The 18,616-nt window shown below is 49.8% G+C and overlaps 1 protein-coding gene and 1 long non-coding RNA gene across 2 annotated transcripts in view; one reads left to right on the top strand and one right to left on the bottom strand.

The window, feature by feature from the left end:
* Nucleotides 1-13,316: 13,316 nt before the first annotated feature.
* The window catches only part of LOC108801667 (gastrula zinc finger protein XlCGF52.1-like), a 16,520-nt gene continuing 11,220 nt past the window's right edge, over nucleotides 13,317-18,616 (bottom strand). The window contains exons 2-3 of the mRNA XM_018573569.1: nucleotides 14,939-15,045; nucleotides 13,317-14,198 (exon numbers count right to left, since the gene is read on the bottom strand). Of these exons, the coding sequence (XP_018429071.1) occupies nucleotides 13,342-14,198; nucleotides 14,939-15,045 (964 nt within the window). The 3' untranslated portion in view covers nucleotides 13,317-13,341. The remainder of the gene's footprint in view (nucleotides 14,199-14,938; nucleotides 15,046-18,616) is intronic.
* The window catches only part of LOC108801668, a 14,597-nt gene continuing 10,858 nt past the window's right edge, over nucleotides 14,878-18,616 (top strand). Inside the window, exon 1 of the long non-coding RNA XR_001942161.1 lies at nucleotides 14,878-14,897. This is a non-coding gene — a long non-coding RNA (uncharacterized LOC108801668). The remainder of the gene's footprint in view (nucleotides 14,898-18,616) is intronic.

Genomic DNA, 18,616 nt, shown 5'->3' with positions numbered 1-18,616 from the left:
GGTCATTGCTGTGCTGTATGTGTATAGGTCATTGCTGTGCTGTATGTGTATAGGTCATTGCTGTGCTGTATGTGTATAGGTCATTGCTGTGCTGTATGTGTATAGGCCAATGCCTTGGCTGGCGCTCGTGTAGAAAGTTTCTTGAGCAGACTCACCGGCCCAAGTGGCGCCGTCGGCTAACGAAGGGGGGGAGGAGTCCGGTGACGTCACAGACATTGGCGTCACCGGACTCCTCCCCCCTTCCCTTCGTTAGCCAACGGAGCCACTTGGGGAAGGGGGAGGAGTCCGGTGACGTCGATGTCCGTGACGTCACCGGGACTCCCGGAAGCCGACGGAGAGGTGAGTGTTTTCATTAGCGCTCAAAATAATTTTAATTGATCAAAACGTTTAACAATTAATCGAGAAATTAATTTTTAATTTCCACAGCCCCAACTATTTCATTTATTTTTTAATCGATAACAAAAGATAGACATGCAACAATGCAAAGAGCAGGATGGATATAAAGCTGGAATCTAGCAGACGCCCGTATACCCAGACACCGTATACAGGCCTGATACATTTGTAAAGCAAATATGTTGCGCTCGGTCTATGTGAACCAACTACACACTAAAGTGTTAATAAACAAATCTGTGTAAACTTACGACAATCCGTGTGAAAAATTTGATGCAAGTGGATTATTTACATATGACTATAAGGTTCAACACACAAACATAATAAGAATAATACAAATCAACACTGGAACCTTCAGAATTAGTGCCAGTGATCAACCTCATTGGTTCGGCATGTATATCTCAAACACGCGAACCTCTGGCCAGCGGTGTAGTAAAACAACACAGAAAACTAACATTTAAACCGTGATATTAATTCAAGCTGTGAACAAACTTTGAGAAGGAAGGAGGGGCTCTGTGGAAACCTGCCTTCATCTCTCTTTAGCTGAGTGCTGCTAACGCTCAAAAGCTCGATTTTTTTCGATGTTCCTGTAAGTGCATTTGAGTTCTTTTATGAAATAAATATTTGTCTTACTGCACTTGGATAGCCTCCTCTTTGTCTCCTTCCTTTTTCCCTGGGGGACACCATTAGGTGAACGCCGCCATTCCGGGCGGCGAGGGATCAGGTGACCGAAGGAGAAGGAGAGATCCCTCACCGGTACTTGACAAGGAGACATTAGAAGGGGTTGGAAAACCAGAACTTAAAAGACCTTTTTTAACAAGGAGAATATTTTTATTATTCTTATTATGTTTGTGTGTTGAACCTTCTAGTCATATGTAAATAATCCACTTGCATCAATTTTTTCACACGGATTGTTGTAATTTTACACAGATTTGTTTATTAACACTTTAGTGTGTAGTTGGTTCACATAGACCGAGCGCAACATATTTGCTTTACATTTGTTCACCTATACAGATTGTTGCGGCTGGTCCAATCAGGTAGTTAGGCACGCATTCCCAGCGCAGTGATTTCTGTGATAGGCCTGATACAGTCCCAGCTCAGCAGTTACTGCACAAAGCCAAGAAAAGTGAACTAATATTTTGCAAAGCTGAGGCCTGAACAAGTCAACAGTTTCTGCAGACAGATCAATACTGAGATGCTGATAAAGGAGAGGCAATAATCAGTGGTGTATCTTGGTTTTGTGCTTTTGTGCTGCCCTAGGCAAGACTAAACCCGAGCACCCCCCCATCCCTAATCTAAATTAGCCCCACCCCTTCCTGTTTAAGACATTTTGCATAACCTGTCAGTCGCGGGATACAGCACGCACGCTGTATCTAGATTCTGACAGGATGCGCTATCAACGTAGCGGGACGCTCTAGTTCTGCCTTTGCAACAGCCACCTTCTCCATTCCTGGCTTGATGGGCTCCCTAGTTCTGCAGCTACAATAACCGTTCTCTCCTGCCCGGCCATGCTGCGCTGGTCTCTAGTTCTGCAGCTGCAACACCGATCTTCTGCCTTCATATGCTGGGCCCTCTAATTCTGCAGTTACCAATCTTCTGCCTCGGCCGCTGGGCTCTGTAGCTTGCCCCGCTCTAGAGACATCACCCTGCACGGAGCTTGTAGGCTTCACTTCCCCGGACTCACCACCACGGAGGTGCCGATGAGCACGATGACCATCTGGATCTCAGCCCCGGGGTCCTGCGGAAGCTCCTCCCCTGCCTGAAATCAGAGATGTGGGTGCCGGTTTCCCAGGGAGGGTCAGCGCCTGAACTGCCAGTGCATCCAGGATGAAAGTCACACACACCAATACATAGCACAGCATGTTGACCAGGAAGAGGAAGGAGCCGCAGCTGGCATATATGTTGGAGAAGGCGGCATAGGTGGACACGTTGGTCCCCCAGTCAAAGAAGCACCAGGTCCAGGAGCACTGGCAGTCATTTATGAATAATTTATAATATAATTAATTTTTTCTCTCTTAACTAACTGGCAGCATTTTTTGGCGCCCCCCTGGAAAGTGCCGCCCTTGGCAAATGCCTAGTTTGCCTTGCAGTAGATACACCCCTGGCAATGATACTGGAAGGGAAAGTCTGCACATAGATGTAATTCAGACATGTTACCTACTATGAAGGGTAGAAAGCCCAAGGCAAGAAGAGATAACCGCCTATCTGGGGCCTGCTAAGCCGATATTGACCGCCAAAGAAAATGCAACCACCTCCATCCAGAAAGTTAACATCTTACCAGAACAAACCCGAGTGACCCAGGAGGGAAGGCAATGTGGAATAAAGTGTTCTTACGCAGAATAACAGAATGAACACGCAGCAGTAAAGATATCACATGACATCAATGGTAGGGTTGCACAGATACCAAGTACAGTACTCGGTACAAGTACAAGTACATGTACCGATACTTTTCCAGCTCCAAGACTAGACTAGAGAAAAATTCAAAAATTAGGAGGCAGCTGTCATTAGTAAGGAGCACACGGAGCTCCCGGGATTTGTACATCTCTGTTTTAATGTACGATTATGTTTTTATAAATATAAATAAAGGGATGCACAGATACCAGTTTTGCGAGTACGAGTACTTACAAGTATGAGTACTGATACATTTTTGTTTATTGTGTAGCGCCCTCTAAAATGTCGCTATTCAATTTAGAGATACCTGGACTGTAACCAGTCTAGATACTGATTGTACAGAGCTCTGCATTCTATAGGTGTCCCTGAGTCTGTTGGATCGATTGCTCCTCCTGTTGCTGAGGAAAAGGGAGCCTTGGCATACAGTGAGGGAGGATCCACCCTCAGGTTATGACTATGCACCTGGCCCTAGCCAATCCCTGAGTAGGATGACTCAGAGGCATGGTGGAGGGCAGGTAATAAAAGGTCTGGGGACATTGTGGAGAGCTCTCTTCCCCTAGGGGCCTTGCCCTAGGAGGTCTGTGTGTGATGCAGAGCAAATGGCCTGGGCCTCAGCACATGGCAGGTGCTGAGGGGCCTGGAGGCCTAAGGATACACTGATACTTCACTGGGCCCATACACGTGGCAGGTGATGGGTGCCTTGTTCTAAGAAGATACTACCACTAAACTGGAGTGCTCCTTGGCAGTGGCAGATGCTGAGGGCACAGAGATTCCAGATCCTAAAGAGGAAAATACCTGATGGAAGCTGGGTCAGAGGAGGAGTCCGCTTGTTGAGGGGTACCGCAGAGGAGCTGGTGCGAGCGTCCGTCTGGGTCCCACAAGGGAGATCCCACACCCTATTCCAGGTATCTGTTCACAGTATTACTACTACTATTGGTCCTTGGGGCCAGATCACAGGGATATCAGCATTAGCGGTTGCTAGGGGAGACAGCTGTCCTCCAAAGTATTTCCTATGGCATCCTACAGACCCTAAACCCTCTCTCTCCTATTGATGTTGCAAATAAATACCCTAAAAAAAAGACCCTAAGACTCGAGCCGTTCTGTCCGTGAGTGTCGGTGTGCTGTTGCTGATTAAAGGGGACTGGCAGCTGGAACCAACAGGTAGGAGAACCTATTTCAATATTCAGCGGCTCCTTCGGGGGTGAGCGCTACAATTGTCATGTGACAGTTTTTCTAAAACAATACAGACGAATTAATTCAGGACAGTGGAGGAGCACCAGAGCCCGGTGCCAGCTGCAACCGCTGCAACCCTGGTAGTTCTCACGAAAATGCCAAGTATCTGCACTGGTACTCGAAAAGTATCTGTGCATCCCTAATCAATGGCATATGGGGTCTAGTAGCAACATGGAAACATAGCTAATAAAGTTCTTCCAAAAACTGTGTAACAAAATAGGAGGTATAAGCAGAAGCAATGTGAAAAATCTTCTGCCAACAGCTTTGATAAATGTGTGAAAACAACTACTTTGATACATGTTACAGAAAGGCCACACGGAGTCACCTGCGTCATATGCAGAATAACATATAGATTCTGTAGCAGTAATGGTATCACATGACATGGAGCATATAAAATGGAATCTAGTCAGCATGGAAACACTGCTCCGTACTTTGATACATGTTACATGAAGTCCAAACGAGTTCTGTAGAGTCCTCGAAAAGGGAAATACTCAGTTGCATAGGGAACACTGATTGTCTAGGCGAGGAAATTCATCAACACAGCAGAAGTAACTGCGATCAGAAGAAACAGGTCTTCCTGACATTGTAGGCTTACCTGGTATATACTATATTCAGGAAAAATTACTGAAAATTTTGGAAAAAATAAGTTTTTTTTCCCCCATTATGTTATAAAACATTTATTATTACCAACATTTTTTGGGTAAAATATAAAAGACGGGGTCACGTCGTGTAAATAAACACCAAAGATGTCAAGCTTAGAAATTGCGAGCACCCGCGAAATCGGAAAAAAAAACTAGCATACCCAAAATTGACCATAGACGATGCTTTAAAAGCTTTTACAGCTCATCAGTGTGACGGACCTCCTGGTACCCCGACTGGGTACCTCCGTCCGTAAATCAGCTTCCTCTCCGCTGGAACCCGAATTCCAGCGTCCTCAAAGAGCTGCCTAATTATTGGACAGAACCAATATCTTAGGACAGAACGCTAAACTCCTCAACCGTCAGACAACACCAATGTTGAGGTGGAAACCAAGATCTGCTTCATCGAAGACCAGCTCAGCACATACACAGTTCAAGAAGTCCAAACACACAACACAATCAAACATGAACAGCATGCAAACAGACACCCCCTCCCCCGATGCCCCAATGAATGAATAGGGAGGGAGGAGACACATGTGATGGGATTATCTCCTGAGTGTATCATAGGGTGATCCACTCATCTACACCCGGAGTCAGCTACTCCTAGAATCAGCTATCCTAATCCCATCATCAACACAATACAACCAATAAACCGTAACAGTTCAATGTCCAGAATTATCCCCCTTCAGTGCTGCTGGAGTCACAGCCTGTTGCAGCTCGCACGAGTGGGCGGGACTAACAGGCCGTGTCTACACGGCCTGTTACATCCAGGAATTTCCCGGCCGGCCGTTGTGTGTTAATATAAGCTGACAGATTGGTCGGTTTGGGCACGTAGGTCATCAGACAGCATTGTTTTTCAGGAACGCTGAACTCAGCGCCTTTTGGTGAACGCTCTCCACCAATCAGTGTCTTGCAAAAGCAGACTTCTGAAAACAATAGGCTACGATTAGAAATTGTGAAGGGTTATGGAGAAGCAGGAAGAATGGCCAGTCTCCGAGGCTAAATGTACTGAACCTGATCTATCATTAACTTGAGCCAAATTGACCTAACGCTCACCACACACATCACAATCTGATTGTACAATCTTCTCTAGATCCATTTTTTTTTTTTCTTACCAACTATTCCGTGCAAGGGTCTGCCTGACTGGATACAGATTGATGGCATAGATGAGGAAGGTTCTCATACTACACTGTCTTGCAAATTCAAAGTCATTAAGATAAAGCAAGGAGGGAATGCGCATGAAAGGGAAGCACCGGAGACATGAGGGTAAAGGGAAGGGATAGCTGAAGGCTGACTGACAGACTACACCTTACAAAGGGAGGATAGTGACACAGAGGGAGAATGACCCAGAGCAACAGACACTGAATACAGATACATTCCCAGCCCTCAGCTCACCCCTTTGTTGTGATGAAGTGAGGGTCCAGGTGGAGAGAGGCCCCTCTTCCGACGCTCAGGCTATCAGCATGAGTTCCGCTGCGCACCCCGCTCACTATGGCAGGAACACTGGCGTTGTGGGTGTCTAATGGAGTGTTGGGCTCCTTGGCCTGTCCTGGTAGCTCCTCCCCCCTCCGGCCTGTGTCCTACATCCCTAGTCTCTGACAAGTCCTAGTGGCAGCCCGGTCCCAGTGGTGATGTGACACTCAGGCACTTCTGGTCTGGCCTTACAATCCTCTGCCCGGCAGTCCATTGGAAATTAAGAGTTTTCACAGCTGACCTCAGGTATAGGCTCCAATGCTGTACACAGGGTGAGGCTGACACATCAGGAATGAGAGGCGCAGGGGCCACAGATGGAATGGAAGAGGCAGCTGTAGTCAGGAATAGTTAAAATGTCTGAGCCGGTCGATCCATCAAGAGAATCAGCCCTTTGAAGTAATGCTGAAGTACATAGTCCATTCTGTGGACTGTGAGCAGGTGAAAAGATCCAAAAGTGCGACTGGAGATAATCCAGAGGTTAGTCCAGCTGGCAGTCCTGAGGTAACTGCTGACCCCGCCCACTGACAGGAGTGACTAGGGAGGGGAAAGGTTACACTAATTGGTCAGCTGTTTTCCCGCCAAAACTCTGTCACCAATCCAGTGCTCAGCTGACTGAATGTCTGTCCAGCAACTGAGGTAAATCTTCCTAGCAACAGCAGGCAGCTTGTAACCTGAAAGACAAAGCAGAAAGAACCAGCAAAGCCGCTCCAGAGAGACAGGTACATGACAGTCACCACACACCTCTATTGGATATAATTAGATTTATGAACACATGGGTGATAGGGGCCACAATCCCATGGGGCCACTTTTCTTATTTTGCTTTCGTGGCCTAACCTGAGGAGACACATCGCTGTTCACCTTAAAAAATAGCAGCCTGGCTATTGTTTATTCCGTTGCTGTCTGTTGTTTCCTGCCGTGCAGGAAGAATACTTTGGCTTTTGTGTAAATCCCTTTTTTTTTTTTTTTTTTTACCAACTATTCAGCGCAAGGGTCTGCCTGACTGGATACAGATTGATGGGATAGATGAGGAAGGTTCTCATACTACACTGTCTTAGCAAATCCAAAGTCAATAAGATAAAGCAAGGAGAGACTGAGCATGAAAGGGAAGCACTGGAGACATGAGGGTAAAGGGAAGGGGTGGCTGAAGGCTGACTGACAGACTACACCTTACAAAGGGAGGATAGTGACACAGAGGGAGAATGACCCAGAGCAATACGTTCCCGGCCCTCAGAACTCAGCTCACCCCTTTGTTGTGATGAAGTGAGGGTCCGGTTGGAGAAAGGCCCCTCCTCCTCCGACGCTCAGGCTATCAGGCCAGGATAGCAGCATGAGGTCCGCTGCCCACCCCGCTCACTGTGACAGGGACACCTGCGTTGTGGGTGTCTAATGGAGTGTTGGGCCTCCTTGGCCTTTTCAGGTAGTTCCTCGCCCCTCCGGCCTGTCTTCTGTCGCTTCAGGGCTGCAGTCCTACATCCCTGGTCCCTGACAAGTCCTAGTGGCAGCCCGGTCCCAGTGGTGATGTGACACTCAGGCACTTCTGGTCCGGCCTCACAATCCTCCGCCTGGCAGTCCCTTGGAGAGTGATGAGAACGCAGACAATGATCTCCACCACGCAGCACTGCAATGCTCAGATCCTCCCTGGTCACAGATGACAGTCCTAATGCTGCTCCTAAAAGTCCCGCTACAAATCCCAGACCGCCTGCAGGTAAATGAAGAGTTCCCTGGCTGACCTCAGGTATAGGCCCCAATGCTGTACACAGGGTGAGGCTGTAGGGTTGCCACCTTTTCTTCAAGCCAAACCCGAACACTGTAGCGCCTTGCGGCAATTTTTTGGTAAACTACACTATGCATCACGTGACATCATCACGCATGTGCGCGATGACGTCACTGCAGGGTGTCACCCCACCTCGGGACGCCTCTGCCGGCTCCATGTTCCCTTGGCACTGCTGGTCGGAGAGAGATCTCCCTCTGACCGGATGTTCTGGTATCGGGGAAGGTATTGGAGCATTTGGACGAGTACTCGCCCAAATACTCGGTATCGGCACTGATACTACTATCGGTACATTTATAGTATAAATCCATTTTATTGATAGTTGTCATTCAAACGACAAGCCCATTTCTGAGCCTGATGAAGCGGACCCGGCGCGGCCCCAAAAGCGCTTGTCGATTGAATGACAACTAACAATAAAATGGATGATGCACTAACATGGAATCTGGACATATGTTTTAGGTGATATGTACTATAGCACATAAAAGACGCCCCCACAAAACATGTCATGGGTTACCTGTGGCATTTCTTTAATGGGGGCATGTTTTATGTGCAATACTAACAAACCAGCGGGGGGAGGGGGGAGATAGTGAGTAATTCTTATGCTGATTTTAGCTATTGCTGTCAGAACCTGTAAAGAATAAGGTGACCAGATTCCTCGTGTCCATGATTTATGCAGAAACTTCTTTCAAGGGAATCTGGTCACTAGCCGAATGTCGGCTTTACAACAGAAGCGATCCTGGCGACTTACCTGTCGCCAGATCGCTTCTGCGTCCCGAAGAAGGGCCCCCCCACCCCACCCCCCCCCACCCCCCCCCCCCCCCCTTCCCCCACACGCAGCTCCAACGGGACAGGAGGCAGTGCTGTGACAGTTCAGAGACTATCGGGCACTGTCTATATAACGATCGCACACTACAGCCAGCCCGGATTAACCCCTTAAAACACGTACCTCTAGCCTCACAGACAGCCGCACGCTCTGCCGGGATTGTGCTCACACAGCACAGCAGAAGGTCCTCCTTCACGCATTACTCTCTAGGACCCAGGGGCTGCCCCTGTCTGCCTGAACTTGTGACATCTCGTGTACGGGGCTACGGTGGCCGGAAAACCGGACACAAGATGCCAAAACCGTACTGTCCGGTTGAAAACCGGACAGGTGGCAACCCTATGAGGCTGGCACATCAGGAATGAGAGGCGCAGGGGCCACAGATGGAATGGAAGAGGCAGCTGTAGTCAGGAATAGTTACAAATGTCTGAGCCGGTCCCCCCATCAGGAGAATCCGCCCTCTGAAGTCACGCTGAAGTAAATAATCCATTCCGGGCTGTGAGCAGGTGAAAAGATCCAAAAGGAATTCTGAAGATGATCCAGAGGTGAGTCCAGCTGACAGTCCTGAGGTAACTGCTGACCCCGCCTACTGACAGCACTGACTATAGAAGGGAAAGGTTACACTCATTGGTGTAACCAATGTTTTCCCGCCAAAAGTCTGTCACCAATCCTGTGCTCAGCTGACTGAAGGTCTGCCCAGCAACTGAGGTAACTGCTGACCCCCCCACCCCCCGGGACAGCAGTGACTGTAGAGGGGAAAAGTTACACTTATTGGTCAGCTGTTTTGCCGCCAAAAGTCTTTCACCAATCCTGTGCTCAGCTGACTGAAGGTCTGTCCAGCAACTGAGGTAAATCTTCCTAGCAACAGCAGGCAGCTTGTAACCTGAAAGACAAAGCAGAAAGAACCAGCAAAGCCGCCCCAGAGAGACAGGTACATGACCGTCACCACACACCTCTATTGAATATAATTAGATTTATAAACACATGGGTGATAGGGGCCACAATCCCATGGGGCCACTTTTCTTATTTTGCTTTCGTGGCCCTAACATTCCAGCAGCTGCCGCTCTGGAACACACCGCAGTTGATGTGAACGGGCCCTAAGACACCACACAGCCCCTGTTTTAGCTGACTGTCCGCATCACCTGGAAGTCATGGCGGTTGTGAGCTGCAGAGAATCAGCAATCAATCAGGGAGGAGATGAGTTTAACACGGGGGGGGGGAGGTTACTGTGAACTCTGAGGGTGTTTATAAATATCTGGAAGTATTATACTTGCATTTACTTTCTTTAATACATGCAACATAAAAATATATCTTTCCTCACTTCTCCCCTGGCTGTCTCTCCTCGCTTCTTGCTATGCGGCGCTATAGTGTTCGGGTTTTGCATGAAGAAAAGGTGGCAATCCTACCTCATCACCAGAGACCACTTGGCACTAAGCTGCAGGGACATCACTGACAATTTATTCTTCCTGCGTGATGTCATTTATTTTGACAGCCGTCAGAGTTAAAAAGAAAAAAAAACAACAACAACAGACAGCAATGGAATAAATAGCTAGGCTGCTATTGGCTATTCAAATTGCAATAGCCAATAGCAGGCTGGCGATTGCACTCGCCCACTGCTGCTGTCAATCAGCAGAGGACTCCTGCTTCGGGAAGTACTTGTACTTGGTCCTGAAAAAGTGGTATCGGGACATCCCTAGTCCATGCAGTCTAGTCCCCCTTCCAGATCCGGATCAGCTTTAACCATGCTGCCCATGACAACCGCAGTCACTCCTGCTTCGGTTCCAGTCCAGCCTGCTCCTGCTTCAGTTCCAGCCCGGCCTGCTCCTGATTCAGTTCCAGTCCAGCCTGCTCCTGCTTCGTTTCCAGTCCGGCCTGCTCCTGCTTCGGTACCAGTCCAGCCTGCTCCTGCTTCGGTTCCAGCCCGGCCTGCTCCTGCTTCAGTTCCAGCCCGGCCTGCTACTGCTTCGGTTCCAGTCCGGCCTGTTTCGGTTCCAGTCCGGCCAGCTTCGGGGCCAGTCCAGCCCGCTCCTGCTTCGGGGCCAGCCCAGCCTGCTCCAGCTTCGGTGCCAGCCCAGCCTTCCCTGGCAAAAGAACCCCTTATTCAAGGGACCTCCATTATTCACATCCCGCCACACCATCCCAAGAGGTTCCCTTCATTTTTTGAACAGGCTGGCCCATTCAAGCGAGTGGGGTCCTCGCCCATTTCTTAAGACCTCCTGCCCTCTGGCCTCCACTATAGTTGTTCTGCACCATAACGCATGTCCAGAGACTCCATTTCAACCAGAGCAGTGTTTTTCTGTTGTCCTTCCGGACTCTGTCAACCCTATGTACGTTCTCCAGTTGGACCCCACTGCTCCTTAATCCACTGCTCAGTGGGAACCCATTGATCCTGAGCCTGCTGCCCAGCTCATCGCCTCTGCTGATCCTGTGCCTACTGCCCAGCTCCTCGCCTCTGCTGATCCTGTGCCTGCTGCCCAGCTCCTCGCCTCTGCTGATCCTGTGCCTGCTGCCCAGCTCCTCGCCTCTGCTGATCCTGTGCCTGCAGCCCAGCTCCTCGCCTCTGCTGATCCTGTGCCTGCTGCCCAGCTCATCGCCTCTGCTGATCCTTTGCCTGCTGCCCAGCTCCTCGCCTCTGCTGATCCTGTGCCTACTGCCCAGCTCCTCACCTCCATTGATCCTGTGCCTGCTGTCCAGCTCTTCGCCTCCGTTGATCCGGTTCCTGCTGCCCAGCTCCTCGCCTCCGTTGATCCGGTTCCTGCTGCCCAGCTCCTCGCCTCCATTGATCCTGTGCCTGCTGTCCAGCTCTTCGCCTCCGTTGATCCGGTTCCTGCTGCCCAGCTCCTTGCCTCCGTTGATCCGGTTCCTGCTGCCCAGCTCCTCGCCTCCATTGATCCTGTGCCTGCTGTCCAGCTCTTCGCCTCCATTGATCTGGTTCCTGCTGCCCAGCTCCTCTCCTCTGCTGATCCAGTGCCTGCTGCCCAGCTGAACTTTGTGGGACCTTCGCCCAATGTCTGATCTGGTCTTGGTGATGTGGTTGTGCCCCTTGCAGCTGAGGGGCCTGGGCGTCCACTTTAGGTGGGGTGATCATGAGCGCAAGCCCAGACCTGGTAGTGATGATGTTCCGGGAAACGGGGGAGCTCCATTTGAGCCTTCCTGGTTTCTGAATGGTGTCACTGCATTCTCCGAGGTATGTGGTGACCTGGGTCGGGTGGCCACTGCTTTGGAGGTATCTGGGAGTTTGGCTGAGCGCATTGTCGGTCCTAGTGAACCCCCCATACTACTCAGAGGTGGTATGACCATGGACTCCCAAGCTCCTCAGTGCAGCGGTTGGGACATCAGTTGGCTTGGACTGGCAGTTTGCTTGGGCGGCCGACCGGTTGATGCCAGATCCCGGCGATGGGATTCTCAGCCTGTTACCCGACATTGAGGAACCTGGCCTTGTGGCAGCAGAGAGAGCAAATCCGGCCATGTTAGCAATCCTAGATGGTGCTGACAACTATAGAATTTCTATACTCCCCAGCGCCATCTAGGTATGCTAGTGCCATGTGACCAGCATTGGGCTGGCTATATGCCGAGTGGAACTTTTATACATGAAGCCCTTGTTAGGAGCATGTCTAATACCCCTATGTCTGTCACAACCTTCCAGCTCCATTTGGTGGTTGCCTGTTGTCACACCTATCCCAGTCTTGTCATCTGTGGGCTAATGGGCCTGTCCATACACCTTCATCAGGTCTCAATCAGCTGTGGGCTAATGTGCCTGGCCATACACTGACACTACTTACAAACCAAGACAGCTGGTGCTGATGAGGGTAACAGGTAAACGGTGTGACGGACTGGACCGTCACTAGGGCTGCTGGAGGAGCCCGAGGGTCTAGCTGCCCGGAGGTAATCGTCGGCCTGGGCCGGGAAGCGGCATCCACTGGCAGGAACGGGCCATAGTCCGAAGGCGAGGTACAAAGGGGCAATCCAAAGGCGAAGTCAAAGTCCGGTCCGGGTCGAGGCAGGCGGCTGTGTTCGGTCAGCAACAGGAAGTCAGACGAGGGGTTAGGAAATAGCAGCAGCAGAAAACACAGGAGGCTAGGCGATGCACCATATAGGTAGAATAACTCAGCAATGAGCCAGGGCTCTGACTGGGCTTTTATACCCAGTGGGGAACTGAGACCACCCCCTGGTTGCCGAGGCAACCAGAAAGCTTCTCCATCCAGGAGCCAATAGCAAGAGAAAGGCAGAGGGTGTGTGCTGGGAACCTCCCCCAGCAAGGCCCCCACCTGACACCAGTAATGGGCACAGGCGCACGCCCCCGTGAAGGCGCGCGCAGCCTGTCCTCCGCGCATGGGCACCCGCAACCCTGGCGCCAGGGGTCCTGCCACGAAGGAGAACCCGTGTGCTCTGCCGCACATGGCGACCCCGAGGAGTGGTAAGACCCTTGGTACCCTGACATGACGAGACTTCTGGGAGAAACGTTTCCCGTGCTCAGGGCAGGAAAATGGCCTCCTACCTGTGTGACATCTCTGATATATGGCATATAGAAGACATGTCCCACCCTTAGGGCAGGAATATGGCTTCTCGCCCATGCAAAATCTCTGAAGAACCGAAAGATGGTTCTTTTGTAAAACCCATTTCCCTCACTCTGGGGAGGAATTTGGCTTTTTCCCCACGTGAGATTTGTAATGTTTGAGCAGTTTGGATTTATGAAGAAAGCACTTCCCACACTCTGTGCACGGAAATGGCTTCTCGCCCGTGTGCAAACTCTGATGACTGGCAAGATGGGCCTTTTGTGAAAAGGATTTCCCACACTCGGGGCAGGAATACGGCTTCTCGCCTGTGTGTAATCTCTGATGTAAGTTAAGAGTGGACTTCGCTGAAAAAGATTTGCCGCACTCAGTGCAGACAAAAGGTTTGTCGCCCGTGTGAGATCTCTGATGTCTGATATAACTGGACTTGTGTGAAAAACTTCTCCCGCACTCAGGGCAAGAAAACGGCTTCTCCCCCGTGTGCAATCTCTCATGCTGGGTAAGATGGCACTTTAGTGAAAAACATTTACCGCACTCAGAACAGGAATATGACTTCTCCCCCGTGTGTAATCTCTGGTGTTGGCTAAGTTGGCACTTTTGTGAAAAACATTTCCCGCACTCTGGGCAGGAATATGGCTTCTCCCCCGTATGAGATCTATAATGGTTAATGAGCGCAAATTTAAAAAGAAAACATTTCCCACACTCATAACAGTAAAGAAACTTGTCACCCATGTGAGAACTCTGATGTACGCAAAGATCTGATTCAGAGGTAAAACTTTCCCCGCACTCAGCACAGGGAAATGTCTTCTCCTCCTGAATTCCGGCACCATCCCCCACAGGATGAGGTTGCTCAGAGTCAGAGGGACTCCATGGTCTATCCACACTGTGAAGTCCACCATCCATAGCTGAGCTCATTGTCTCTTCTCCCGCACAATCTGCTGTGATGTCCTCATCTTCCATCTTACAACCTGGAGATAAAGTCAGAGGATCCTTTGAGGGTTTCTCCATGGCGTGTCCTGGAAACATAGAAACACATGATGGAGAGATATGAGAGGGTTAGATGACTTCACTCAACATTCCATCTGGATCAGGAGGTCTGAGGGAGCAGATGTTCTCTGTGGAGGTCCCAACCAGCCGGGACTCCTCCCCTCTTCAGTCAAAGGGCCTTTGGTCCTCCTCCCAGATCACTTCTACATTTACATAGCCCTGTCAGAAGAGGCGGAGCCAATGGGGACTGGGAGGAACAAGCCTAGGCACTGGGTCATGTAATCTCTGAGGAACAAGAGGATCAAACTTCAGACTTGTAGACCCTTCACCACAGAACAAGTGACCCCCGGCCTAGGCTTCTGGTGATGAGCAGCACTGGAGGGAGCTTGGAGAAGTATGTTCTCCTGGAAAGAGAAGTGTTTCAGTCTTTGTTACTTTTCATCCCAACAAGACTGATAATAGAGTTTTATGTTTAGCTAGAAGTCTGCTGGAAGAAGAGGAACCGACCTAAGAAAGGCCCAATCTGTGTCCTCATATCTGTGCTACTGGAACTAGGAGTGACACCCAACCCAATACTGCCAGCTGAGCCCCAGGACGGGGATCAGTACAGGGAGGTGACCATTACCAACCTACTATTGGCTGATATCACTCAGATCCCACCCTACTCTGGACCAATCAGTGTCCAATAACATGGCAGAGATAACAGAAGAATATGGCTCACCTGTGCTGATCTCCGTAGGAATGTCCTCCTCTTTGATTGCCCTGATGACTCCATCTTCCTCTATGAGCGTCCTTGTTGTTCCATCCTCCTCTATGAGTGTCCTCATCATTCCATCCTCCTCCGTATAATTCCGATCTTCCTCCACATACGTCTCTTCTACTTCACCCTCAACTTTTATATCAATCAGATCTTCATCCTAAACCAACAGAATGGCAGAAAACAATCATCAGACACATCCCTTGTCTGTTCCTGGATCATGTCCCAGAATTCCCGACACCGCTCACCTCTCCTGTCAGCAGCTCCATCATCTTCTTGGTGACTTCTAGAATCTTCTCCATGTTGTGTCTCTCGGGTTTTAGGGTGTCACATGGGGGCACTGTGATGGTCACATGATCACCTGACTTCAGAAGAGGAAAACTCTGGATGGAGAAAACAATAGGAATATCATGTTGGAATCCCAGAATCCTCCTCACCTCTACGGTCAGGTCTGTGTTTTATGAATAGAGATAAGAGTGAAGTCATATGACCTCCCAGAATCCTCCTCACCTCTCCGGTCAGCAGGTAGATGATCTCCAGGGTGAGGTTGAGTATCCTCTCAGTCATGTGACTCCGGTCCTCCTCCATCTTCACTGGTGTGGTCATGTGATCTCTGTGGACAGATGGTGGAGAATTATCTGGACTGTACTGGCTGTATAATATTGGGATGGGGATATAAGGGGGTAATAGTTGGGATGCCCCCAGTTGGAGTTGCCCCATGTAGACTGGATCACTTAGTGTTTGTTGGGTTTCTTACACCTTTCAGGTTGGTAGGAACTAGGGATGCACCGATACTGAGAGTATTTGGGCACGTACTCATACTCGCCCAAATGCTCCGATATCGGAACTTCCAGTCAGAGGGAGATCTCGCTCTGACCTCAAGTGCCGAGGGAGCATGGAGCCAGCTTCCTTTCCAATCAGGAAGCCGGGCAGTGGGTTATAACCCGCCTCCCGGCTTCCTGATTGGCTATGAAGCCGGCTTCACTTTGTTGCTAGGCAGCCAGGCTTCCTAACCAATCAGGAATCCGGTAGGCACGTAATGACCCGCCTCCCTGATTGGTCAGGAAGCCAGCCTGCCTAGGAACAAGTGAAGCCGGCTTCCTAGTCAATCAGGAAGCCGGGAGGCAGGTCATTACGTGCCGCCCTGGTTCCTGATTGACTAGGAAGCCTGCTTGACTTGTTGGTATGCTGCCTGGCTTGCTAACCAATCAGGAAGCCAATGGCACGTAATGACCCGCCTCCTGGCTTCCTGATTGTCAGGAAGCCAAGCAGGCTTGGCATGTGAAGCCGGTGTTCTTTCGCTAGAACACCGGCTTCACAGGCAATCGGGAAGCCGGGCGACGGGTCATAATTCGCCACCCGACTTCCTGATAATCTGGACACATGGCACTGGTACTCGGTATCGGCGAGTACCGAAAAAAAAAGTATCGGTACTCCTACTCTATCCAGGAAAAACTGGTATCGGTGCCTCCCTGGTAGGAACTTTCTTGTTCTCTCTGCCTGATCAGAAATTACACTTCCTGTTTTTCTCGTTTAATCTTAGTTTCAGATCTGCAGACAAGGAACGATGAATAGAATATTTATCCAATTGTTGGGAGATGTAGGTCCTCAAATATCTGTTCGGCTCGGAAGAAGGTCTCATGAAGGTCATGGAGATGAAAATGAAGAATTTTAGGAGTTTGGGTTACAAGTACAGACATTGTTCTCCACTCGCAGCCTGTAAGGTGTATATGATGGCTCAATATTATGCAGCCTAAAGACCAGCATTGGGTTCAGTTTGTTGCCCTTCAGATAAAGCTCATGAGATGGGCCTCTATGTTGCTTTTTGGCCTGCTGGGTCATCGACAAGTCCGAGTTACTTTGAGCCGCTAAAAGCTTATTAATGGGAAATGGAGAATATTTAAACCGAGAAGCAAACCTCTGAAATTCAGATTCCAGCTTTGAGGAGGCCATCACCTCTCCTTCTTAAGCTGGGAGGCAATTTGGAGGAACTTTCCCCCCGGGTACCACTTTGTGTGCCTTCCGTAGGAGATATGCCCGGAAGCGGATTATTATTTAAATTGTCTCTAAGAAAAAGTTCTGTTTTAGCACAAACCCCGGGATTGGCCAGAAAGGAGATGTTCAGCATCCATTCCATGCCGCAAGGCTATAGACGACATGGAGGTGAGGACCGAGTCATGGTCTGACCTCAGAACACATATCCTTCTTAAACTGGACAAGAGGAGCAATGTGGAGACGTGAACAAGGGCATGGTCGGAACTAGTGAGAAGACCGTGAGGATACGATCATCTCCACAAGGATTCACTTCCCACCAGCTATCTACGTAGAGAATGGGTGACAACTAAGTTCCCCCGAGCTTGGATTTATCTAGATGTGGATATGGGGTCAGGTTGGAATCAGTGGCGGACTTAAGGAACAAAGGGCCCTGGTGCAAGATTTTATCTTGGGCCCCCCCACCCCGAGACAGATCTCGCTGGCTCACCAACCCCCCCAACCCCTCCCGGAAGTCTCTGTACAGAAGAGCTTACACTCTAATGTCCACCCACAGTCACACACTATCATTATACATGTATATAGCTCTGACATATACCGCAGTGCTGTACAGAGAACACAGAGCCAGTCACATCAGTCACTGTACAGAGGAGCTTACACTCTAATACACGATGGCACCAGATGTAGAGGGACTATAAATCCCAGCAATACCTTATACAGCAATGCAGAACAGTATATGAATTAGCAACTCACTGGACTCTAGACCCACCGGAGGCCCCGCAGAGTCCACAGAGACTTTTGAATAGTGGTCTCCGCAGGGTCTAAGGTGGGGTGGTCGGGGTCCCATTACCACACGCAGCTCCTCTTACCTGCCACTGCATAAAGAAAGGGGGGAAGGAGGAGATTGAGGAGGAAGAGGAAGGAGGTGGAGGAGGAAGAGGAGGATGAAGAAAAGGAGGAAGGAAGAGGAGCAGGATGAGGAAGAAGATGAGGTGGTGGTGGAGGAGGATGAATAGGAGGAAAAGGGATGAGGAGGAGGAAAATGTGGAGGAGGATGAAGAGGAAGATGAGAAGGATGAAAAGGAGGAGGAGGAAGAATAAAAGCAGGATGAATAGGGGGAGAAAGAAAGAGAAGAGAAGGAGAAGAAGGAAGATGAGACATCAGTAATGCTGGCTGAACTCTGTGTGCTCGGTGTTGGGGGGATGAAGATGGAGCCACCACTGCAACACACACAACTCACCCACACTTCACTAAATCCCTCCACTGATGTGTCCCTATGAAGGAGCGCTCCCTCATCATCACCCGACACACTGACACTACGGATGATCTCCCACCCCCACTTATAGTGAGGGGCGGGGTTATGGCTGATCTCCCACCCCCGCTTATAGTGAGGGGCGGGGTTATCCACCTCCTCCCCCATTACTGGCTGATGACCAGGGACAAAGGCTGCGCAGAGCACTATGGGTGAGCTCCATAGCTAATTAACCGGCAAAATCCACCAAAATCAGAATTCTGGAAATTGAGGTAAAATTTCAGTGCAACCTGAATGCGAATCTCATCCCTAATACCAGAGACTGCAAGTATGGGGACAGGACTATAAAAGTTCTGATCCTGAAGGGGTTAATATACATTTCCACACCATATATGTG

The sequence above is a fragment of the Nanorana parkeri genome, unplaced genomic scaffold, assembly GCF_000935625.1.
Source record: "Nanorana parkeri isolate BGI_ZX_2015 unplaced genomic scaffold, ASM93562v1 scaffold2430, whole genome shotgun sequence".
NCBI classification, from domain to species: Eukaryota; Metazoa; Chordata; class Amphibia; order Anura; family Dicroglossidae; genus Nanorana; species Nanorana parkeri.
Note: the sequence above shows the minus strand (reverse complement) of the source record. Positions and strands in the feature narration are given on the sequence as shown.